This window comes from Aotus nancymaae, unplaced genomic scaffold, assembly GCF_030222135.1.
Source record: "Aotus nancymaae isolate 86718 unplaced genomic scaffold, 86718_ANA_hifiasm-v0.15.2.pri h1tg000018l, whole genome shotgun sequence".
Taxonomy (NCBI): Eukaryota; Metazoa; Chordata; class Mammalia; order Primates; family Aotidae; genus Aotus; species Aotus nancymaae.
The window spans coordinates 16,671,716-16,698,095 of NW_026988430.1; the positions used below are offsets into that span (position 1 = coordinate 16,671,716).

Here is a 26,380-nt window from a genome sequence, read left to right on the forward strand (position 1 = left end):
GACAGAGTTTCACTCTCATTGCCTGGGCTGGAGTGCAGTGGCACCATCTCGGCTCACTGCAGCCTCTGCCTCCCGGGCTCAAGTGATTCTCCCGCCTCAGCCTCCCGAGTAGCTGGGATTATGGGCAAGCACCACCATGCCAGGCTAATTTTTGTATTTTTAGTAGAGACGGGGTTTCTCCATGTTGGTCAGGTTGGTCTCAAACTCCCAACCTCAGGTTATCTGTCCATCTTGGCCTCCCAAAGAGCTGGGATTACAGGCATGAGCCACTGCACCCGGCCTATAATAACACTTTTACTTGATTATAAAAATATATCTGTTGCAGTAAATTTGAAGGAGAGGGGGAAATACAAAGAGGTAAAATCACCTTTCATCCCACTATCCAGAAATAATCACTAGTAATATCTTGGCTTAGTTCCTTCCAGTCTTTTCTCTGTAAGTATACTGGTATACACATATACATTGTATATATAATTGTGATCACACTGTGTCTAGTTTGATATCTTGTTTTATAGTTAATGTTTTGGTGAAACTTGATTCATTTAGTGCATTTATTTATTTTTTATTTTATTTATTTATTTATTTTTGAGACGCAGTCTCTGTTGCCCAGGCTGGAGTGCAGTGGCATGATCTCAGCTCACTGCAGCCTCCGCCTCCTGGGCTCAAGCAATTCTCCCACCTCAGCCTCCCAAGTAGCTGGGATTATAGGCATGTATCACCACACCCGGTTAATTTTTGTATTTTCAGTAGAGACAGGGTTTCACCTTGTTGGCCAGGCTGGTCTCAAACTCCTGACCCCACGTGATCCACCTGCGTTAGCCTCCCAAAGTGCTGGGATTACAGGCATAAGCCACTGCGCCTGGTTGCATTTATTTGTTAATATCCAGATGAATCAAAGAGCTTGGCAGAAAATGATAACGATATTCCAATCGGCACGTTGTGTAGTAAATGCCCCCTTTGAAATCTAATTCTTTTTTTTTTTTTTTTTTGGTGGGAAGGGCATCACATCATGCAATAATAAAGTGGAATTAAAAGACTGGCATTTAAGACTTCAGAAGGATGCCGGACAGCCCAGGCCATTTAAAGGCCCCATTTGGGCGGGGTGCAGTGGTTCATGCTTGTAATCCCAGCACTTTGGGAGGCCTAGATGGGCGGATCACCTGAGTCAGGAGTTTGAGACCAACCTTGCCAACATGGAGAAACTGCTTCTCCACTAAAAATACAAAAATTAGCCTGGTGAGGTGGCGGATGCCTGTAATCCCAGCTACCCAGGAGGCTGAGGCAGGAGAATCACAGGAACCCAGAGGCATAGGATTTAGTGAGCTGAGATCTCGCCACTGCACTCCAGTCTGGGTGACAGAGCAAGATTCTGTCTCAAAAACAAACAAACAAATAAACAAACATAAAGGCCCCATTTCTATTATCAATGCCCAACCACAAAAAGCAAGCCTAGCAAGGCTTGGCCTTTATTTGTGCCCCTAAGGCTCTTGTGCAAATATTTCCTCTCATTGAAATGGGACTTCTGGATTTTTCTTTGTCAGCCACACTGGCTGCAGTGTTGCTTGGAGTCTGAATCTAACCAAGTTGCCTTGGGACCCTTATGTGGTCTTTTCCAATTGCCTCGAGCCTGGGAGTTCCTTCCATGTCCTCATCTAAATAAACCAGGCTTGGCTTTTTCCGATCTCAGGACTAACCTGTGACAAAATGCGTTCCTTCCTGTGTGATATCCATGCCATTTATGGACCCAGACAGGGAACCTTCCAATTCTCTGATTACTGACCCATCAAATACTTCCCAGTAAGCAATCTGGAATCAGGAAAGAAGCATTAGGCAGGTTTCAGCTCAGAAGAATCATCCATGCACATGCTAACAAAAGCTGGTTCTACTTTATATAGAAGGTAGCAAAAATACACCACGGGATGATACTGGCTGAAATTATAAATAGGCTACAGCAGGGGGTGGCAAAACCATTTTAATATTTTTAGTATTGGTTTTAAATTTGCATTCTATTTAAAGAGATGTTGATGTGCTGATAAACCTGGATTATGACAGAAAGGGCTTTTGATAAGACTAAGCAGATTGAGCTTGAAGCAAGCTGTAAAAGAAAGAACAGCCTCTGCATCCACAGCTAAGCTTCAGGCCTGGAGGGAGGAAAAGCATTTTCTTCCTTCCCACTAGGAAATGAGCACTCCCCACTCCCCAGAGTTCTAGAGACTGGGCCTTACAGGCACCCTCCTGCTGTGACTGCATCCTCCCTCTTCCTCACCCCACCCTTATTCCCAACTTTCCCTTCTGCCCCAAAGCACTGGAATACTCCACAGGGAGGAGTTTAAAGAGGAACTAGCAACTTTGGTCCTGGGGAGCAGAACTACCTTAGGGTGGAGAGACAGGTGACTAAGGGAGGAGATTTTTTTCCTGAATATACTGCCTTTGTACCTTGAACTCTGTGAATGCACGATCTATTCAAAATTTAAATTTCCTTCTAAGGAAAGAATGCTTCTATTTACAATAGAAAAGGCATGGAATCAACCCAAATGCCCATCAATGCTAGACTTCGTAAAGAAAATATGATACGGCTGGCCGCAGTGGCTCACACCTATAATCCCAGCACTTTGGGAAGCTGAGTTGGGCTGATTGCTTGAGGTCAGGAATTTGAGACCAGCCTGGGCAATATGGTGAAACCCCATCAGTACTAAAAATGCAAACAGTAGCTGGGAGTGGTGGCCCACACCTGTAGTCCCAGCTACTTGGGGGCCTGAGGCATGAGAATCACTTGCACCCAGGAGGTGGAGGTTATACGAGGTTGCAGTGAGCCAAGATAGTGCCACTGCACTCCAGCCTGGGCAACAAAGTGAGACTCTGTCTCAAAAAAAAAAAAAAGAATAAGCTCAAGAAAATGTGGTACATATATACCATGGAATACTACGCAGCCATAAAAAGGAACAAGATCATGACCTCTGCAGACGTGGGTGGAGCTGGAAGCCATTATCCTCAGCAAACTAACACAGCAACAGAAAACCAAACACCATATGTTCTCACTTACAAGTAGAAGCTGAACAATGAAAACACATGGACACATGGGGAAACAACACACTCTGGGCACCTGTAGGAGGGTGATGGGTCGGGGGAGGAAGAGCATCAGGAAGAACAGCTAATGGACGCTGGGCTTAATACCTAGGTGATGGGATGACCTGTGCAGCAAACCACCATGACACAAGTTTACCTATGTAACAAACCTGCACATCTTGCACATCCCCTGAACTTAAAGATAAAAGCCAGGCATGGTGGCTCACGCCTGTAATCCCAGCACTTTGGGAGGCTGAGGTAGGCGGATCACCAGGTCAAGAGATCAAGACCATCGTGGCCAACATAGTGAAACCCCGTCTCTATTAAAATACAAAAATTAGCTGGGTGTGGTGGTGCACACCTGCAGTCCTAGCTACTCAGGAGGCTAAGGCAGAATTGCTTGAAGCTGGGAGGCAGAGGTTTAAGTGAGCCGAGATCACGCCACTGCACTCCAGCCTGGTACCTGGTGAAAGAGTGAGACTCTGTCTCCAAATAAATAAATAAATAAAATTCAGGGCACGGTGGCTCACAGCTATAGTCCCAGCCCTTTGGGAGGCTGAAGCGGGTGGATCACAAGGTCAGGAGTTCAAGACCAGCCTGGCCAAGATGGTGAAACCCCATCTGTACTAAAAATACAAAAATTAGTTGGGCATGGTGGCGGGCTCTTGTAATCCTAGCTACTCAGGAGGCTAAGGCAGAGAATTGCTTGAACCCAGGAGGCAGAGGTTGCAGCCAGCCGAGATCAGACCACTGCACTCCAGCCTGGGCCACACAGCGAGACTCTGTCTCAAAAAAAAAAAAAAAAAGATGAAGAAAAAACAAACAAACAAAAAGAGTGCTTGACCAGACCAGGAATCAGGAGTGCAAACTTGACGTGCATTTCATTCATTTCTCTTTGTTTCTCGTCGGAAACTTGCTGTGTTCTAATCACTATCCCAAGAATCTGTATTCTTCTGAATCTAGCTAGACGTTGTGCATACTATTTAGTTTTTTTCTTTTGCTTTGTAATGTCGGTTGATGCTTGATCATGTTAACAAAAAAATTCTGATTTCCTAGTGAACGCCTGAAGAGATATAAAACCATGCCAGAACCCATGTTTCTCAGGAATGACACCCACAGAAGTAGTCAGAACTTCACTGCCTGCCTTCCCAGGCAAAGAAGCCAAACTGACACGCTCCTGGGCAGCCCTAGTAGGGCTCCATCTTACCCGAGTGTCCTCTGCCGAGGATGCCCTTCCTTGAGGTCTAGGCCTTGGCTGGGTCCTTCTGTCCTTCAGGCCTCAGCTCAGATGCCACTCCTTAAGGATACCTTCACCCACTACACTAGTTGAAGGAGCTTCTCCCCACCCGCCAGCATCACATCGCCTGTTCTGTCTCCTTTCTCAGTCTCTCACCATCTCGTCTTGTTCACTTGTTACTCGTTGTCCATTCACGGATTGGCTCATGTATAATACTATTAGCCAATTCCATCCCCTCCTACCCAAAATAAATTAGGAAAGTAAGGTTCGTGAGAGCAGGGACCCTTTAAGCTGGGAAATCTATACCATGAGTAGTTTTCGTTGTTGTTGTTGTTGTTTGTTTGTTTGTTTTTTAGACAGGGTCTCACTCTGTCACCCAGGCTGGAGTGCAGTGGTGCAATCTCGGCAAACTTCACTTCCCAGGTTCAAATGATTCTCATGCCTCAGCTTCCCAAGTAGCTGTGATTAAAGGCGCCCACCACCGCCCGACTAATTTTTGTATTTTTAGTAGAGATGGGGGTTTCACCATGTTGGCTAAGCTGGTCTTGAACTCCTGGCCTCAGCCTCACAAAGTGCTGGAATTACAGGCATGAGCCACTGCATTCAGCTCTGTGTGTAGATTTTTAATGTATTGATGAAGGACAGTGATGAGCGATGAGGAGCTCTATTGCCTTTCTGTTTGAACTTAGTCAAAGTGATAACAGGTTTGGCCACAGCAATTCTACTCCAGCCTCAGAAATTCCCTAATAATAAAAACCAATCTACTGAGTACCTACTATGTGCCAGGCCTCCTGCTATAAGCACCATAGGTGAGCATGACTTTAATCCTCACTCTGTGAGGTCGGTGGTACCATTTGCACTTAACAGACAGGGAATTGAAGACACTGGAAGGTGATATGGCCTTTCCAAGTTGACATGGCTGATTGATGACAGACCGCCATTTGAACCAAGGTGATTGACTCCAGAGCCTGCCCCCTCTGCCACAACACCTCACTGCTTTTCTCTTGCACTGGAAAGATCTCAGCTCTTGCTGGGAGGACTCACCTTTCTGTCTGTCCCACTGGTGATGATCTGGAACTCCTCAGGGTGATAGCACACACACTGGAATAAGGTGTTGGCTAGGATCATCTGATTCCTCCTAAGCCGCCTGGGAAGTAGATGCAAAAGCTGTGAAAGTCAACTTTCTCTTCCCTAAAACATTTATTTACTATTCAAGCTGGATTTGGTACAAGCTGGGATTTGGGTTGGTTTATCTCTATGCCAAACATTTCATACTGCTCAGCACAGTGACGTTTGTATTTCTTCCAAACAGACTTCGGGTCGCCCTGTCCTCTCTACTTCTGTGTACTCCTGTTGGCCTATCAGCGACCACCAGAGGACAATGGGAAGAGACCTTTGCTAAAGACAGAGCACAGAACTCAATGAGACCCCTTAAGTTGCAGCAAAAAAGAAACAGAAGAGGCTGAACTCAGAGCCAAACTGCTGCCTCCCACACAATGTAATTGATTCTTGAGACCGCCATTTGGAAGTGGAGCTCCCTACAGTCTGAGTAGCAGAATGTGGGGAAGGGCATTTTATTTTATTTATGTTTTAACCATCAATGTATCTTTAATTCACAAATAAAAGCTGTAGCAAAATGTCATCTACACATTTGTACACAGGTTCAGATGTACCATATCATGCACAACCCTCAGAAAACATGAGCCTGTCACATGGGGATTTTGCAAAAGCTGGCAGGCTCAACCCTTGTCTGCATATGGTAAGAAGTGCCTCCCAAGGCCCCCCACCCTGTCTAGGGTGCCACCAAGAGGGAGCTGGCCTCCCACAGCTGAAAAGAGCCCGCACTCGGAAGGGTATTTTAAAAATTGGTACTGGCCGGGCGTGATGGTTTACGCCTGTAATCCCAGCACTTTGGGAGGCCAAGTCGGGTGGCTCTTGAGGTCAGGAGTTTGAGACCAGCCTGATCAACATGGTGAAACCCTATCTCTACTAAAAAAAAATAGAAAAAAATTAGCCGGGCGTGGTGGTGCATGCCTGTAATCCCAGCTACTCAGGAGGTTGAGGCAGGAGAATCGCTTGAACCCGGGATGCAGAGGTTGCAGTGAGCCGAGATCATGCCATTGCACTTCCGCCTGGGTGACAGAGCAAGACTCTGTCTCAAAGGGGGAAAAAAATAGTATTATGGGCCGGGTGCAGTGGCTCACGCCTGTAATCCCAGCACTTTAAGAGGCCAAAGCGGGCAGATGACTTGAGGTCAGGAGTTTGAGACCAGCCTGACTAACATGTTGAAACCCCATCTCTATGAAAAATACAAAAAGTTAGCCAGGCATGGTGGCAGAACTTTGTAATCCCAGCTACTCGGGAGACTGACGCAGGAGAATCGCTTGAACCCGGGAGACAGAGCCTGCAGTGAGCCAAGATCGTGCCACTGCACCACGCCGACCAACGCTGCATTTTAAGCCAGCATTTCAGTTGATTTTTATGTGCATAATAAAACCCCTGCCTTAGATACTGTACCAAGAAATATGTAAATATCGCTTCTCCTTCCATAGACAAAGTAGTGGGTGGCCATCTCACAGGCTAGGCTTTCCTGGCTAAAAAATGCACCTTCTGCACAGTTTCTTCTCATTATGGAAGTTTTCAAACGTGGTATCTGAGCTGAGCATTTTTAAAAGATTTTGGCACCAGAATTCCTGCTACACAACAGAACAGCTTTAAGGATTTGAGGCAGTCACAAATCATCCGTAGAAATAAGTTCAGACATGTCCTTCTGGTTCTGTATTTTTCCAGTAGGAAGGTCAGTATAGGCTAACACTTTCTACAAGTGTGGTCCTTGAACCAGCACTCCCAACTGGGAGCTTCTTAGAAATGCAGAATCTCAGGTACCATGCTACATTTATTGAATCAAAATCTACGTTTTTAACAAGATCCCCAAGAGACACACAGGGCTAGAAGACAAAAGCTTGCTTTGTGTTTCATTGTTTTTTTGTTTTGTTTATTTGGTTTTGTTTCTGAGACAGAGTTTCACTCTGTCACTAGGCTGGAATGTGGAGGCGTTATCTCGGCTCACTGCAACCTCTGCCTCCAGGGTTCAAGCAATTCTCCTGTCTCAGTCTCCCGAGTAGCTGGGATTACAGGCACGCACCATCACACCCAGCTAATTTTTGTATTTTTAGTAGAGATAGGGTTTCACCACGTTGGTCAGGCTGGTCTTAAACTCCTGACCTTGTAATCCGCCCACCTCGGCTTCCTAAAGTGCCAGGATTACAGGCGTGAGCTACAGCACCCGCCCTGCTTTGTGTTTTTTAATGTATTAAGTACACAGTGAGTGCTCATTCCCACTAAGGGTTTCTCATATTCTTTTGTCATGCATGTCTCCTTCCTCCCATCTTTGCACTTATCCTCGTCTCTCTTCTGCAGTGATATTAAGTAAGGCAGTGCCTCGTAGGAGTGGTTGAGGGGTGATAGGTAGGTGGGGAGAGGGGTTGGAGGCATAGGGTCTGATTCTAAAATAAAAACACAGCAAAAATGCTTATAGTCAAAAATCCAAAAAGCTACTTTTCAAAAATCCTTTGAGTTACTCCTACAATAAAGTTCACATGCTTTGGTCTAGTTGGTTTGATGTTAGTCATTCTATGGGGGTGTGACATGCTCAGAGCATAAGAGGTCCCTGGGAATGTGTCCAACTGAGGGGAAAGGCAAACTTAGGTCCCACCAGCATCCCTCCCCTCCTTGGAGAGATCATTCTGGGCTTCATCTGACTGAGCAGAATGATAAAAAGCACTGCCTGCATTAGTTCTTGTTCTTTTTCTTTCTTTCTCTCTTTCTTTCTTTCTCTCTCTGTCTCAATATCTCTCTCTCTCTCTCTTTCTTTTGTTTGAGATGGAGTTTCAGTCTAGTTGCCCAGGCCAGAGTGCAATGGCATGATCTCAGTTCACTGCAACCTCTGCCTCCTGGGTTTAAGAGATTTTCCTGCCTCAACCTCCCGAGTAGCTGGGATTCCAGGAGCCCACCACCACACCCAGTAATTTTTGTATTTTTAGTAGAGAAGGGGTTTCACCACATTGGCCAGGCTGGTCTCGAACTCCTGACCTCAGGTGATCCACCTACCTCGGCCTCCCAAAGTGCTGGGATTACAGGCATGAGTCACTGTGCCTGACCTCTCATTAGTTATTTTTCTTGCCCCCTTTCATTTCCAACACTTAGGGTTGAATTAGTGTAAGTTAAATCATGCTTTGCTGTGTGGACCCAGAAAGCTATTTCCCTATCTGCCCAGAAACTTCTAACATTCAGTTCTCCCTGGAAACTGTACCCTTCCCACCAGCATCGATAAACCATGGACATTCATGAACAGCTTCTGATGAACATCTCTTTACCGTGTTGCGTTAAGTAAGATTTCTACACTCTATCTGAATCCTCTCTCATGTTCAAACTGTTGGCACGATTGGATTTTGCAAGTATCACAGCATCCTCCCCATCACAGGTACCTACACAAGGTCCCAAATGATACAAGTGCCATCGGTGCTGGCGGTGACACACTCCTCATTGTTCCTCTTCACCCTAATGCAGGACACTGAGGATTTGTGCTCCTTCAGGGCCTCCTCCAGCTTCTGCGTCTGACAGCCTATCTGCCATACCCTCACCTGAAAGCCACAGAGCACAGGATCTTGATACACACTCGGGACTTCTGAAGGGAAAGGAAAAGATTCCAACAGCTGTTTCACCCTTGCTATGCTTGGTTTGTGTTTTTTAATTCTCTGTTTTCATCTCGGTTGGGTGGGGTGGGAATGCTAAACTGAAGAGCAGGAATATTCATGTATAAGATGTGATCATCTTCAACAGAGCTTGAAAAATGCTACTATCAATCCTGTACCTGCTTGTACGTACAGGCTGAGAAATTTAATCAGACACCTGCTACGAAAATCGATAATGCCAGGCCCAATGCTAAACCAAATGAAATAATGTCTATTCACTTTTGCTGATCATTGCTCTCAAATTTCTGGTACCGTCATGAAATTTTGTGGGCACCCAGAGCCATATTGAAACTTTTACAATCAGCTGTTCGATATTAATCATTTAAGAACAAATGGTTCCCAACTCTACTGAATCCAATACCTATTTTAGATCACAAATATTTTTAAATGCCTGTTTATTATCCTGGAGTGAAATTCATAGGTAATACAACTACCTACACACAAAATTTAAAAGCATCAATATCATGCTTTAATAAAAAGGATAGATAAAAGGAAAGTTGTTTAGTTAGTATAGTATTTCTTTATGTTTTTTTGTTTTTTGAGACGGAGTCTTGCTCTGTCACCCAGGCTGGAATGCAATGGTGTGATCTCAACTCACTGCAACCTTCGCCTCCTGGGTTCAAGCAATTCTTCTGTCTCAGCCTCCCAAGTAGCTGGGACTGCAGGAGTGCATCACCACACCCGGCTAATTTTTTTTTGTTTTTGTTTTTGAGGTAGAGTCTTGCTCTGTCACCCAGACTGGAGTGCATTGGCATGATCTCAGCTCACTGCAACCTCAGCCTCACTGTGCCCAGCCTGACTTTTGTATTTTTAGTAAAGACAGCGTTTTGCCATGTTGGCCAGGCTGGTCTCAAAACTCCTGACCCCAGGTGATCCACGCTCCTCAACCTCCCAAAGGGCTGACGTTACAGGCATGAGACACCACGCCCAGCCAGTATTCTTTTAATGGACAAAGGATCTGTCACAACTGCCCCAGAAAACAGTAGTCAGATGCTTATGCCTTCTTATAATGACTGTGTTGGATTTATGAAAAATAAGACGAGCAGAAACTATTCTGTGCAAGTTGTACAAGACAACAGAATAACAATGATTGGAGCGAACATTAGGTTAAAAACTAGGGTTATCACGCACACATATGTTCACTGTGGTGCTGTTTACGATAGCAAAGACCTGGAACCAACCCAAATGTCCATCAATGATAGACTGGACAAAGAAAATGTGGCACATGTACACCATGGAAAACTATGCAGCCATAAAAAGGGATGAATTCATGTCCTTGTCAGGGACATGGATGAAGCTGGAAACCATCATTCTCAGCAAAGTAACACAGGAACAGAAAACCAAACGCCACATGTTTTCACTCATAGGCAGATGATGAACAAAGAGAACACTTGGGCACAGGGAAGAGAACAACACTCACTGGGTTAGGTGGGCGAGGGGAGGGTGGAGGGCTGGGGAGGGACAGCCGGGGGTGTGTAGGAAGGACGGGGAGAGATAACACCGGGAGAAATGCCTGCTGTAGGTGATGGGGGCAGTGGGATGGCGACAGCAAATCACCATGGCGTGTACGTACTTATGCAACAATCCTGCAGGATGCAGGACGTGCACATGTACCCCAGAGCCCAAAATACAATTTAAAAAAAAGAAAGAAAAAACTAGTGTCAGGACATGTAATAACAGACTGGACTTATTTGTACCTGATATGAGGAAAATAACATTCTAAGACATTGTCTACATTGTGGAAGGAGAAGTGAAGTAAAGAAAATGAGAAAGCACAAGTTTATCCCAAATGAGCTGGACACTGTTCATTTCTATGGTGTCCAAATAATTCCCCCTGTTGTGACATGGGGTACATTAATGACCAGTGTCAAAGACAAAAAATCTACCTTGAAATTTGACTACAGGTGGATGCGCACGTTTCATCTTTAGGCAGGATGACATTGAAAATATCTAACTAGTAGGGTGTGGGTACAGGCCAAACAGCCCCAGAACTGGATCGAACGTCTTGGAAGGACTCTGGATGGATATGAACCCTGCAGTTGTGGAATTGTAGGGAGTTTGGGGTACACTTGAGGGAAGGGGACAGGGTAGTGGGGTTGGGATCTTCGCAGGTGGGGCATTTGGGCAATGACCATTTGCCACTGAGAATGAAAGTACTTGGCTGGGCGTGGTGGCTCACACTTGTAATCCCAGCACTTTGGGAGGCTAAGGTGGGTGGATCACCTGAGGTCAGGAATTCGAGACCAGCCTGGTCAATATGGTAAAAACCCATCTCTATTAAAAATACAAAAAAATGGCCGGGCGCGGTGGCTCAAGCCTGTAATCCCAGCACTTTGGGAGGCCGAGGCGGGTGGATCACGAGGTCAAGAGATCGAGACCATCCTAGTCAACATAGTGAAACCCCGTCTCTACCAATACAAAAAATTAGCTGGGCACGGTGGCACGTGCCTGTAATCCCAGCTACTCAGGAGGCTGAGGCAGGAGAATTGCCTGAACCCAGGAGGCGGAGGTTGCGGTGAGCCGAGATCGCGCCATTGCACTCCAGCCTGGGTAACGAGCGAAACTCCGTCTCAAAAAAAAAAAAAAAAAAAAAAAATTAGCTGGGCATGGTGGTGCACACCTGTAATCCCAGTTACTCGGGAGGCTGAGGCAGGAGAATTGCTTGAACCTGAAAGGTGGAGGTTGCAGTGACCTGAGATCGTGCCATTGCACTCTAGCCTAGGCAACAAGAACAAAACTCTGTCTCAAAAAAAAAAAAAGAATGTGAAACATCTGATTAATGGGAGTGTTATCTTCACTTTACACAGGAAACAGAAGCATAAAGAGATTAAAGAACATGTCCCAACTCACATAGCTGAAAAGTGTTCTGTAGAAGGGGAATTTGACCAAGCACTCATGCATTGCCTAAACTCTCCTAAAGGCTACCTGAAGATGCATATCTTTCTTCTCCCTAATAAAGATGCTCTAACTAATAAAAAGGATGGATAAAAGGAAAGTTGTTTAGTTAGTACAGTATTCCTTTAATGGACAAAGGATCTGTCACAAGCACACCAGAAAACACAGTAGTTGGATGCTTATACCTTCTTATAATGACTTTGTTGGATTTATGAAAAATAAGATGAGCACAAACTATTCTGTTCTTCCCATGTCAGGGGATTAAGGGAAAGAAAAGAAAATGTCTCAAAGAGAAAGGGAAGGCTTTGGGATAAGAAAGAATCTGGGGCACAGAGGAGGAGAGATCCAGAGATAAATGTGCAAGTGAAAGGTGTTACAGGCTCCTCAAAATAATGGAAAGAAAAGGTTGAGCTCATTTAAAAATGATGGTCGAAACGTCTGGGTGTATTAAAGAATTGATGCTAAAAACATCATCTGCTTTAAAAGATAAGATGAAGACCATTTATACAACTATGATCCTTGGAGGAAAAGACCAAGCAAGCCAAAACACTGGCAAAACACTCGCCTGAATTCATTAACTCTAGTCCACATAGAACACTTCAGGTCTGTATTGTAAATGTCCCTTCTGTGCACAAATATACTTAGATATATATTTATAGGCCGGGCACGGTGGCTCACACCTGTAATCCCAGAACTTTGGGAGGCCGAGGCAGGTGGATCACCTGAGGTCAGGAGTTTGAGACCAGCCTGGCCAACATTGTAAAACCCCATGTCTACTAAAAATACAAAAATTAGCTGGGCATGGTGGCATGCACCTGTAATCCCAGCTACTCAGGAGGCTGAAGCAGGAGAATCGCTTGAACCCAGGAGGTGGAGGTTGCAGTGAGCCAAGATTGTGCCACTGCACTCCAGCCTGGGTGACAGAGTGAGACTCCATCTCTCTCTCTCTCCATATATATATATTTAAGCAAGACCAAATTAACATTTTGATGAGATCCGAAAATACATCATAAATAAAAGTTCTAATATTATAAATATATATTATTTAAAATATATACTTATATTTAAATAATATAAATATATATTTAAATATATACTAAATTTTAATATATTTAAATATATAATAAAATTAAAAATATTTAAATATAATACATATTTATTATATACTTTATAAAATATAAATGACTACTATGTGATTCTCCTGTGTCAGCCTCCTGAGTAGCTAGGATTACAGGCATGCCGCCACCATGCCCAGCTAATTTTTGTAATTTTTTTAAAGTAGAGATGGGGTCTTGCCATGTTGGCCAGGCTGGTCTCCAACTCCTGTCCTCAATGATCTGCTCACATTGGCCTCCCAAAGTGTGGGGATTACAGGACTGACTACTATGTTTTCTGGTGTGGTTGTGACAGATTCTTTGTCCATTAAAGGAATACTGTACTAACTAAACAACTTTCCTTTTATCCATCCTTTTTATTAGTTAGAGCATCTTTATTAGGGAGAAGAAAGATACACATCTTCAGGTAGCCTTTAGGAGAGTTTAAGCAATGCAGGTGTGGGAGGATGGGGAGAGGAGAAAGGAGGGAGGCCCACTCCCGCCTCTCCCATGAGCTGCAAGACTTATACACTCAACTAGCTAGATAATATTGTGCCTGGGATATATAATTTAACATATAAATATATATATCTATAATATTAGATAATTATAATACATATATAATATTATAACTTTTATTTATGACGTATTTTCGGATCTCATCAAAATGTTAATTTGGTCCTGCTCGAATCCCAGCACAAGTATGTATTTTTAAAAGCAAATAGATGGCTTTCTATAAGGTGATTGTTCTAAATAGAGCATTATTTTTTCAGATTTCTGCTTTCAAGAGCAATACCTCCCCTTCCCCACCGCCACTGATGACCCTTTTACAGTCACTGGTGGTGGCGATGGCGGTGACGCCGATCCTGTGAGCGCTGTTGATGACATACATCAGCCGGCCTGTCTCTGGGGCGAAGGCTCGGATTTTACCGTCGTTCCATGCTGGCATGAAAAGGAAACAAAAGGCAGCAGGATCAGTACCTGCACCCTCTCTCCACAGGCGGCTGACCCCACAGAGCAGGCGCAGGGCTGGCGAGCAGCGCTGATGCTGGAGGGAAGAGGCCAGCTCAGCTGAATGCCTGTCATCATAGGTCCCTTTCCCCTCATGCCCCACACTGGTCACACCTGGCTGGGGGAAAGGAGTGGTTTGTCTTGGCTGAACCTGCCTACAGGTGCATCCCATGCCAGGTGCGGGAGGATAAGGAGAGGAGAAAGGAGGGAGGCCCACTCCCACCTCTCCCAGGAGCTGCAAGACTTGTACACTCAACTAGCTAGATGATAGTGTGCCTGGGATATATAAGCTAACATATTCAAATAATTGCTCTCATCCCATCTACCCCCACCTACCCCAATCTTTCAATGGAATGCTCCTCCTCCACCTTCCACTATCTTTCCCATCTCAGTAGAAGTTGCCACCACCCATCCAGTTGCCCAAGCCAAGAGCCTTGTCTTCCTTGATTACTCTCAATTCCATCCACCCAACTCAATCCAACATCCAGTCCATCAGCAGGTTTCACCAGCTCTACTGTTTAAAAACATCCAAATCTGACCACCTCGCAACGGTTCCACTGGTACCTCCCTCGTCCAAGGCCCCACCATCTCTCTCCGGATTATTATAACAGCTTACGCTTGCTGTCACTCTTGCTTACAACCAGTTATTCATACAGGGGTCAGGCTGGCCTTTTAAAAACTACATCAACTTCTTGATCAAGGACTTCCTTTTTTATTTTAAAAAAAGGGGGGGCTCACATCTATAATCCCAACACTTTGGGAGGCCAGGGTGGGTGGATCACTTCAGTTTAGGAGCACAAGACCAGCCTGGAGAACATGGCAAGACCCCATCTCTACAAAAAAAATAAAAAATAAAAAAATTGCCACGCGTGGTGACATGCACCTATAGTCCCAGCTACTCGGGAGGCTGAAGTGGGAGGATTCTTAAATCTGGGAGGTAGAGGTTGCAGTGAGCCAAGAGTGTTCCACCACACTCCAGCCTGGGCAATAGAGCGAGACCCTGTCTCAAAAAAAAAAAAAAAGAAAGAATAAAAAGTGGGGGCTGGGTGCAGTGCCTCACGCCTGTAATCCCAGCACTTTGGGAGGCCAAAGCGGGCAGATTACTTGAGGACAGGAGTTGGAGACCAGCCTGGCCAACATGGCAAGACCCCTCTCTACTAAAAAAAAATTACAAAAATTAGCTGGGTATGGTTGTGGATGCCTGTAATCCCAGCTACTCAGGAGGCTGACACAGGAGAATCACTTGAACCCGGAAGGCTGGTGGTTGCAGTGAACGGAGATCACACCACCTGCACTCCCAGCCTGAGCAACAGAGCAAGACTACATCTCAAAAAAAAAAAAAAAAAAAAAAAACCTTCCAAAACCTTTTCCCGCTGCACTTAGAATTAAAATCCAGTCCAAACTCCTTTATTCTCCACTGTAACTAGTATTTGTACCCCTACCACCCACCTCTTTCAACTTCTTCCACTAGTGCTCCCTGAACCCCTAATCCAACTGTACCCACTAAGCTCCAGGCACACTGGTCCTCTTGCATTTTCTCAAATACACCAAGTGATCTCCCACCTCAGGGCCTTTGCGCTTTCTGTTCCCTCTGCCTGGTATGTTTTCCCCCCAGGTCTTCAGGTGGCTGGCACCCTCTCATAAGCTTTAATGTCACCTCTTGACCTTAGCAATTTAAAATAGAATGCTAACGGTAGATCCCATTTCAGCAAAGATTTGAGGAAGTGAGGGGATGAGGGGGTGAGCCTTAGGGGTATCTGGGGAAAGAATATTTCAGGCAGATAGAAGAGGCAGGGCAAAGGCTCTGTCTATTCCCAGTGTGTTTGAGGAACAGCAAGAAGAAAGTGTGGCCAGAAGGGGTGAGTGGTAAGAGGAAGAGCTCCAGGTAAGAAGGTGAACGTGAAGGAGGAGAGAAAGTCACATGGAGCCTTGTAGGTGATGGAGTGAATTTTGTCATTTACTCTTAGAGGGTAAAAGACCTTCGAGCCCTAAATATAGCATATTCTGACTTACGTTTTTCTTTTAATTTGAGATGGATTCTGGCTCTGTTGCCCAGGCTGGAGTGCAGTGGTGTGATCTCAGCTCACTGCAACCTCCACCTCTCGAGTTCAAGCAATTCTCCTGTCTCAGCCTCCTGGGTAGCTGGGATTACAGACGCCCACCACCACACCTGGCTAATTTTTGTATTTTTAGTAGAGATAGGGTTTCACCATATTGGTCAGGCTGTTCTCGAACTCCTGACCTCGGGCAAAACCTCATCTCTACTCAAAAAAAAAATTACAAAAATTAGCTGGGCATGTGGCACATGCCTGTAACCCCAGCTAGGTAAGTCAGGGCCAGGTATGGTGGCTCATGCCTCGGCCTCTCAAAGTACTGGGATTACAGGCATGAGCCACCACACCAGGCCCTGACTTACATTTTAAAACAGACTTCTGTGTTGAGAACAGACTGTGGGAAAGTATGCTGGGTGAGAAGAGAAGCAAGGAGACCTGGTAGCAAGCTTCTAGAGCAATCTGGGGAGAGATGATGCTGGCTAGGATAAGGGTGGAGGTGATCAGAAGGGACGGACCTTGGATGTACTTTGAAATGAGAGTCATCAGGGGATGTGGATATGGGCATAAGAGAAAAGGGAGAGGCAGTGATGACTCCAAAATTTCTAACCTGAGCTGTGTTCGCTCTGGGTGTAAGGTAGGCCCAGAGCTCCTGGCAGTACCATGTGGAGATGACATGCGTAGGGTCGGGTGGGGACTAACAAGGAGGAGTCAGGGCCAAGAAAAGAACGGTGAGGGCCGGGCATGATGGCTCACGCCTGTAATCCCAGCCCTTTGGGAGGCTGAGGCAGGAGGATCACCTGAGGTCAAGAATTCGAGACCAGCCTGGCCAACATGGTGAAACCCCATTTTTACTAAAAATGCAAAAAAATTGGCCAGGCATGGTGGCGGGTGCCTGTAATCCCAGCTACTAGGGAGGCTGAGGCAAGAGAATCGCTTGAACCCAAGAGGCAGAGGTTGCAGTGAGCTGAGATCACGCCACTGCACTCCAGCTTGGGCAACAAGAGCAAAACTCCGTCTCAAAAAGAAAGAAAGAAAAAAAAAGTGGGGGTGACCATTTTAATAGCTGTCCCTAAAGAGCCACTGAACTTTTCATTGATGTGAACCAGTATAGGTACTTCCTGAGCACTGGGGAGATTAGCCAATAGATTAGGCATAAGACAGCACTAAGAAATTACTGTTTTAAAGGAAAATATTTTTAGAGATACATACTGAAGTCTTTAGAGGTGGAATATCATGCTGCCTATAATTTATGCTAAATGACTTTGGCATAAAATAATAAATGGAGTTAAAAATACATTCCCTTTGAGGCATCACTTTGTTTGAGTCAGGTTTTTATCTCTTATACAACAAAAAGGGTTCTCATATGAGGGTCCTGTCCTCACTGAGGCCACAAAATCCTTTTCAAAATTGAATTTCTAAATTTTCCTACTAGAGAGAAAGATGCACGCTATATGCAGCAATGTGGGAGAGGAGAAATTGCTATTTGGTCCTTCCTAGCTCAGAAAGTCTCCCAGCTGGAAGGAAACTCCAAAGAGAGGCTAGATTAGAAGCAAGGAGGGGGTGGACAGTGGGAGGCTGTTCTAGGTTATCCACGTGTAGAGACTAGTATAGAAGGAGAGTGACAAGAATCAAAACCACGGCTAGAGCCCCAAGCCAGACCTTGACATGTGGACTTTACCTGAAATGATGCTCTTGCCGTCCTTCATGAAGTCGATGCCATGGCACGTCATGTTGGGCACGGTGATCCGCAGCAGCTCCCTGTTGGACGACGTGTGCCACACCCTGATGTCTTTCTTGGCACAGGTTGCAAATAGCTCAGCGGTGCCACTGCAAGGAAGCCATCAAGAGAAGGGATGCAACCATCAAAGACGCGGTTTCCCAGATGGGTATTTGACACCAAAATGTGTTTCACAAGAATATAGGAAAGGGCCAGGCGCGGTGGCTTACACCTGTAATCCCAGCATCTTGGGAGGCTGAGGCGAGCGGATCACCTGAGGTCAGGAGTTCGATACCAGACTGGCCAACATAGTGAAACCCCGTTTCTACTAAAAATACAAAAATTAGCTGGGAGTGATGGTGTGTGCCTGTAGTCCCAGCTACTCAGGAGGCTGAGTCAGGAGAATTGCTTGAACCTGGGAGGCGGAGGTTGCAGTGAGCCAAGATTGCACCACTGCACTCCAGCCTGGGGGACAGAGCAAGACTTTTGTCTCTGAACAACAAAAACAAAAAAACAAACAAACAAACAACAACAACAAAAGAATATAAGGAAGGATTTCTCTTATTATCTGAAGGCTTGATGATTGTCTTACAGACCGTTTGCTACATCTTGTGTAAAATGGCATTTAATGCCCTCAGATCATCTGTGGACCACCTTTTGTAGTCCTTTCTCTTTAGGAAGGGTTGGGACAAAGTTGCTCAAAAAGAGTAAGTCAATTTAAAAACTCTTTCAAAGTCTTGGTAGACTGGAGGATAGTAAGTAACATTTCTCTTTTCCGTAAAACTACTTTATTGAGACCCAGTGTGGTGGCTCACACCTATAATCCCAGCACTTTGGGAGGTCAAGGAGGGAGGATCACTTGAGACTAGGAGTTCAAGACCAGCCTGGGCAGCATAATGAGACCCTGCCTCCACAAAAAATAAAAATATATAAAAATTAGCTGGGCGTAGCAATGCATGCCTATGGTCCTAGTTTCTTGGGAGGCTGAGGAAGGAAGATCTCTTGAGCCCAGGGGTCGGAGACTGCATTGAGCTATGATTGTGCCACTGCACTCCAGCCTGGATGACAGAGTAAGACAAGAGAACTTGTCTTTAAAAATAAAATGAAAAAAGATAAAAACACTTTATTGAGGTATGATTGACAAACAAAAAGCTGTACATATTTAATGTATATTACTTGAGTTTGGAGATCAGTAGACACCTATATTATTTCTTGAGATAAGTACACCCTTGGAGTACTTGTATTAAAAGAGAATAAACAAACTTTTTCCTGAAAAGTAGACAATCTTTTTCTAAATTTTTATTTATTTTTTTATTTTTGAGGTGGAGTCTCGCTCTGTTGCCCAGACTGGAGTGCAATGGTCTGAACTCGGCTCATTGCAACCTCTACCTCCAGTGTTCAAGTGATTCTCCTGCTTCAGCCTCCCAAGTATCTGGGACTACAGGCATGCACCACAGCACCCAGCTAATTTTTTGTATTTTCAGTAGAGACAGGGTTTCACCATGTTGGCCAGACTAGTCTCAAACTCCTGACCTCAGGTGATTCACCCGCCTTAGCCTCCCAAAGTGGTGGGATTATAGGCATGAGCCACCATGCCCAGCCAAGTAAACAATCTTATTAAAATTTTCAAAAAGAAAAAGACAGTGGCATCAGAATTCATGTTTGCAGATAACCCAAAACCCTTCTATGGTCTGTCAGGCTCAAAAAAAAAAAAAGAAAAGGCAACCTGTAAATACAATGTAAATTACCAGTATGTCAAAAGATTACAGATTATTCCAATTTGAATAAGAAGGAGTAATCCTTGGGTCCAATAAGGACCATTTGGTTTATAAGTATAAATTTCCAGCTTGTCTCTGTGGAGACCGAAGCTAATTTTTAGATTTCAGTACATCTCAAGCAATGTCTACATTTTTTCATAAACACATTTCAAAAAAAAAAGTCCTTTTCTCTTATTTTAAGACCTACTCCCAAAATTAAAAGAGAAAAATAAGTGGATCCCTTCCACACATTTAATGTTGGGGCTCAGTGTTAAGATCATGAGGATGGACGAGTTAGTTAGAAGGAGTAAGTGCTGGAATGAGACAGCAGATGTGATGGGGCTTCTTGCCAGACAGTCTTGATTAACATAAATCAAACCAAGTCAACATTAGAATGTGAATATTTATTTAAAATTAGAGATTTTTATATTAGATAATGCCTTCAGTGAATGAGCTCCTCCTCTGAGGGAAGTAAGCATTTAAACAGGTGTACTCATGAACCATTCATGAAAATCAAATATCACGAAATGAATGCCACCTAAAGAACTTTCCAGGCCAGCTGAGGTGGCTCACACCTGTAATCCCAGCATTTTGAGAGGGCCAAGGTAAGCATATCACCCGAGGTCAGGAGTTTGAGACCAGCCTGGCCAACATGGCAAAACCCTGTCTCTACTAAAAATACAAAAATTAACTGGGCATGGTGGTGTGTGCCTGTAGTCCCAGCTACTTGGGAGGCTGAGGCAGGAGGATCGCTTGAACCCGGGAGGCAGAGGTTGCATTGAGCCAAGATTGTGCCATTGCACTCCAGGAACAAAACTCCATCTCAAAAAAGAAAGAAAGAAAGAGAGAAAGAGAGAAGAAGAAGAAGGGAGGGAGGGAGGGAGTAAAAGAAGAGAGGGAGGGAGGGAGGGAGGGAAGAAGGAAGGAAGGAAAGAAAAGAAAAGAAAGAGAAAGATCGAACTAACTTTCTTCCAAACTCTCTACCCTTGATGGCCTATCCACTTCCTTGACATCAAGCCTAGTTAAAAATGAACCATTCAAGTGGTAGACTGTTCTTAGTTTAGGGTCTAAGTTAAGTTCTAGAAAGAACCCAATTGATTGGATCATGATGAGGTACCAGGCCCATGTGCTCTCTTCCACCTAAAATCTCATGAAATGAAGATATTTATAGATAGAGATATAACTATAGATGTACATAATTTTCCCCTTAACAATACAAGAAAGCAGGAAAGAGTATCATCACATAAGCCAGAAACATTGAGGATACATAGACATCAGTCAGATAAGACCTGTAGAGAAAAACTGAGCTCAAAAGCATAAGCAGAGTACAACTTATAAGGCTGGAACACTGAACTGGTTACACAAATTTTCTCACAAATAACAATTAGAAAATCTGGATGAATTAACGATAATCACAAAAATCCTAATGACACAAAAAACTTCTAAAAGTACATAGAAATCAAAAAGAGTTTGCTCTTCTAGAATGCCTCTGGAAAGGGTTAAGAATTGTTAGCATGTGGCTTTCTCACATGTGGGAGCCTCCAACTCCCAGAGCTATGGTGACTGTAGAAAAAGGTGGCAGAAAACCCATAGCTTTACCAGCTAACAATGCTAGAGAAAACAAGTTAAGGGCTAGAAAATCGGTTGGAATTTAAAGGGGGGATATCCTAGTGGCAAGGGAACCACAACCACAAGAGTAAGATGTAAATTCTGATTATAAACACTGCCCGAATCTCTGCTGAAAAGCTGAATTATACATGTATAAGGGGAATACCAAGAGGAAGAACAAGTAGACAGAGGCCAGGAAGGATTCTACCGTTTTGTTTTTTTTTTAATTGATTTTTTTTTTAGGATTCTACTTTTAAAGACAGCTACACGGGGTCAATCTGAGAGGTTTTTTGATTGTTTTTTGCTAGTCTGCTTTTTTAACTGAATATATTCCCCAACTGAGCTCAGCTTGGATGGCAGGAAGCTGAATCTTGCAGGCTTTAAATGTCAGAACTTCAGATTAGCAGAATATTTGGAAAATAGGGAGAAGTCACTAAAATAAAGAAAATCATGGAAAGATAAGCTTTATCTCTGCATAAACCCTTGGGTGACTGCCAAATAATGTAAGTCCACAGAATAACCTAAGGCCAGGCTAAAAGAGCAGCAGTGGGAAGTCACAAGAATAACAGCTAATGCATACTATGGGAAGGTAAAATTTGCAGTTTGAGTCCATGCCAACAATCTTTAGAGAACAGAGTTGCTATAATGTATTCTATATAATACCAAGTTTTCAATGAAAAATTATCAAACATGCAAAGAAGTAGGAAAATGCAACTCAGAAAAAAGGCAGTTAGAAGCAACAGACTCCAAGTAGACCCAGGTATTCGATTAGCAGACAAAAACTTTAAAGCAGCTATTTAAAAATACATTCAAAATATTAAAGGAAACTATCATATCAATAAGTGAACAGATAGGTAATATGAACAGAGAACTAGAAACTATATATGTGGTATTATAATTACATACCTTATAGAAATTATATATTTTTCTATAGGTAAGAAGTATAATAACTAAAATAAATTTACTAGGTGGGTTCAATGACAAATTGGCAATGGTAAAAAATCTGTAAACTGGAAGGTAGATTTAATAGAAATTACATAATTTTAAAAAAGAGAGAGAAAAAAGATTGAAGAAAAATGAACAGCCTAAAGGTCTGTGGGAAAATCTCAAATTACTAAACACAGATAATTTGAATCTCAGGAGAACAGAAATAAGAAAAGGTAAAAATTCTTAAGGAACAATGGCTGGAAAACTTCTCAATTTGGTGGAAAATATCAGCTTATAGATTCAAAAAGTTTAACAAACCCTAAGAAGGATAAACAAAAAGAGAAAAACAGATCACAGTCAAACTGACGAAAGACAAAAGCAAAGAAAAAATCTTGAAAAGTAAACAGAAAAATGACATATTACAAAGAGGAAAATCACAAGAATACAGAATGACTTCTCATTAGAAAGTCTTGAATGATGTATTCAAACTAATGAATAAATAGAAAACAATCAGGCAAGAATTCTATAACCAGTGAAACTTTCTTCACAAATAAAGGCTAAAGAAAGTTCCAGATAAACAAAAACTGAGATAGTTCTTCACCAGAGGCTTATACTCTTAAAAAGATGTTAAATGAGCCAGGCCAAATGGCATGCACCTGTAGTCACAGCTCTTCAGGAGGAAGGAGGATCACTTGAGACCAGGAGTGTAGGCTGCAGTGTGCCATGATCATGCCTGTGAATAGCCATTCCACTCCATTCTGGGTAACAAAGTGAAACTCTGTCTCAAAAAAAAAAAAAAAAAAGCTGAACAAAGTTCTTTAGTTTGGAGGAAAAAGATAACAGATGGCAACTTAGCTATATAAGAAAGAATGAAGACCCTCAGAAATAATCAAATATGTAAGTAAGCACAGAGACACTTAAAATTTTTTCTTCTCTTAATTTCTTGAAAATGTTTATGATTCTTTAAAGCAAAAATTATAATATTGCATTGATGGAATTTATATAAAGATTTAATACAAAGATATGAAAGATTACATTAAATGTAAATAAATTAAACATTCCAGATAAAAGCAGAGATTTTCAGACTGGATAGAAAAGAAAAACCAAGTATATGCTGTTTCAAGAGATGTTCTTCTAATTTTATTTATTTATTTATTTATTTATTTTTATTTATTTATTTATTTATTTATTTTGAGATGGAGTTTCACGCTTGTTGCCCAAGCTGCAGTGCAATGGTGCAATCTCGGCTCACTGTAACCTCCACCTCCCAGGTTCAAGTGATTCTCCTGCCTCAGCCTCCTGAGTAGCTGGGACTACAGGCACTCACCACCACACCTGGCTAATTTTATATTTAAGTAGAAACAGGGTTTTACCACTTGGCTAGGCTGGTCTCGAACTCCTGACCTCAGGTGATCCACCCACCTTGGCCTCCCAAAGTGCTGGGATTATAGGCATGAGCCACTGTGCCCAGTGAGATGTACTTTAAATATAAAGACACATGGAAAAATAAAAGGGTTAAAAAAAGATAAATCATGCTAAGAGTAAGCCTAAGAAAGCTGTAATGAGTACATTAAAATTATACAAAGACAATTCAAATCAAAGGGAATTACTAGAGACAAAGAGGAACACTTTAATAAAAATGTCAATAGAGCAGAACAATATAACAAATAATTAACAATACCTAATAATAGAGCTTTAAGATATATGAAACAAAAACTGTGAGAAATAAAGGTGGAACTCTACATTCATTGCCTGAGACTTTAACATTTCTCTGAGTAACTGATAATACAAGTTGGCTAAAAATCAATAAAGAGAAGATCTGTATGACACCAACTACACTAAAAGCTTCCACAAGCCAGAGCAATCAGGCAAGAAGAAGAAATAAAGGATATTCAGATAGAAAAACAGGAAGTCAAACTGTCTGTATTTGCAGATGACATGATTGTATATCTAGAAGACCCCATCGTCTCAGCCCAAAATCTCCTTAAACTGATAAGCAACTTCAGCAAAGTCTCAGGATACAAAATCAATGTGCAAAAATCACAAGCATTCCTATACACCAATAACAGACTTAAAGAGAGCCAAATCAAGAACGAACTGCCATTCACAATTGCTACAAAGAGAATAAAATACCTAGGAATACAACTAACAAGGAACGTAAAGGACCTCTTCAAGGAGAACTACAAACCACTGCTCAACAAAATAAGAGAGGACACAAAGAGATGGAGAAACATTCCATGTTCATGGTTAGGAAGAATCAATATTGTGAAAATGGCCATACTGCCCAAAAGTAATTTACAGATTCAATGCTATACCCATCAAGCTACCAATGACCTTCTTCACAGAACTGGAAAAAAACCACCTTAAACTTCATATGGAACCAAAAGAGAGCCCACATAGCCAAGTCAATTCTAAGCAAAAAAAAAAAAAAAAAAAAAAAAAAGCAGGAGGCATCACACTACCAGACTTCAAACTATACTACAAGGCTACAGTAATCAAAACAGTATGGTACTGGTACCAAAACAGAGATATAGACCAATGGAACAGAGGCCTTGGAGGCAACACCACACATCTACATCACCCAATCTTTGACAAACCTGACAAAAACAAGCAATGGGGAAAGGAGTCCCTGTTTAATAAATGGTGTTGGGAAAACTGGCTAGCCATGTAGAGAAAGCAGAAACTGGACCCCTTCCTGACACCTTACACTAAAATTAACTCCAGATGGATTAAAGACTTAAACATAAGACCTAACACCATAAAAACCCTAGAAGAAAATCTAGGCAAAACCATTCAGGACATAGGCGTAGGCAAGGACTTCATGACCAAAACACCAAAAGCATTGGCAACAAAAGCCAAAATAGACAAATGGGACCTAATCAAACTCCACAGCTTCTGCACAGCAAAAGAAACCGTCATTAGAGTGAATCAGCAATCAACAGAATGGGAAAAAATTTTTGCAATCTACCCATCTGACAAAGGGCTGGTATCCAGAATCTACAAAGAACTAAAACAGATTTACAAGAAAAAAACAAAGAAGCGCATTCAAAAGTGGGCGAAGGATATGAACAGATACTTTACAAAAGACGACATACATGAGGCCAACAAACATATGAAAAAATGCTCATCATCATTGGTCATTAGAGAAATGCAAATCAAAACTACATTGTGATACCACCTCATGCCAGTTAGAATGGTGATCATTAAAAAATCTAGAGACATGGCCGGGCGCGGTAGCTCATGCCTGTAATCCCAGCACTTTGGGAGGCCGAGGTAGGTGGATCACGAGGTCAAGAGATCAAGACCATCCTGGTCAACATGGTGAAACCCCGTCTCTACTAAAAATACAAAAAATTAGCTGAGCGTGGTGGCCCGTGCCTGTAGTCCCAGCTACTCAGGAGGCTGAGGCAGGAGAATTGCCTAAACCCAGGAGGCAGAGGTTGCGGTGAGCCGAGATCACGCCATTGCACTCCAGCCTGGGTAACAAGAGCAAAACTCAGTCTCAAAAAAAAGAAAAAAAAAATCTGGAGACAACAGATGCTGGAGAGGATGTGGAGAAATAGGAACACTTTTACACTGTTGCTGGGAGTGTAAATTAGTTCAACCATTGTGGAAGACAGTGTGGCGATTCCTCAAGGACCTAGACATAGAAATTCCATTTGACCCAGCAATCCCATTACTGGGTATATATCCAAAGGATTATAAATCGTTCTACCATAAGGACACATGCAAAGGAATGTTCATTGCAGCACCGTTTACAATAGCAAAGACTTGGAACCAACCCAAATGCCCATCAGTGATAGACTGGACAGGGAAAATGTGGCACATATACACCATGGAATACTAGGCAGCCATAAAAAATGATGAGTTCATGTCCTTTGTAGGGACATGGATGAACCTGGAAACCATCATTCTCAGCAAACTGACACAAGAACAGAAAATCAAACACTACATGTTCTCACTCATAGGTGGGTGTTGAACAATGAGAACACATGGACACAGGGAGGGGAGCATCACACACTGGGGTCTGTAGGGGGGAAATAGGGGAGGGACAGCAGAGGGTGGGGAGTTGGGGAGAGATACCATGGGGAGAAATGCCAGATATAGGTGATGGGGAGGAAGGCCATGTGCATACACTGCCATGTATGCACCTATGCAACAATCTTGCATGTTCTTCACATGTACCCCCAAACCTAAAATGCAATAAAAAAAATTGTTAACATTGGGGGAAAAAAAGCTTCCACAGAGAAGAAAAAAGAT

At 43.1% G+C, this 26,380-nt stretch overlaps 1 protein-coding gene across 1 annotated transcript in view; it reads right to left on the reverse strand.

Annotated features, from left to right (window-relative positions):
* The window catches only part of CFAP52 (cilia and flagella associated protein 52), a 68,251-nt gene that overhangs the window by 571 nt on the left and 41,300 nt on the right, over positions 1 to 26,380 (reverse strand). Inside the window, exons 9-13 of the mRNA XM_064378316.1 lie at positions 17,790 to 17,938; positions 13,843 to 13,988; positions 8,795 to 8,946; positions 5,348 to 5,450; positions 1,695 to 1,806 (exon numbers count right to left, since the gene is read on the reverse strand). Coding sequence (XP_064234386.1) covers positions 1,695 to 1,806; positions 5,348 to 5,450; positions 8,795 to 8,946; positions 13,843 to 13,988; positions 17,790 to 17,938 — 662 coding nt within the window. The remainder of the gene's footprint in view (positions 1 to 1,694; positions 1,807 to 5,347; positions 5,451 to 8,794; positions 8,947 to 13,842; positions 13,989 to 17,789; positions 17,939 to 26,380) is intronic.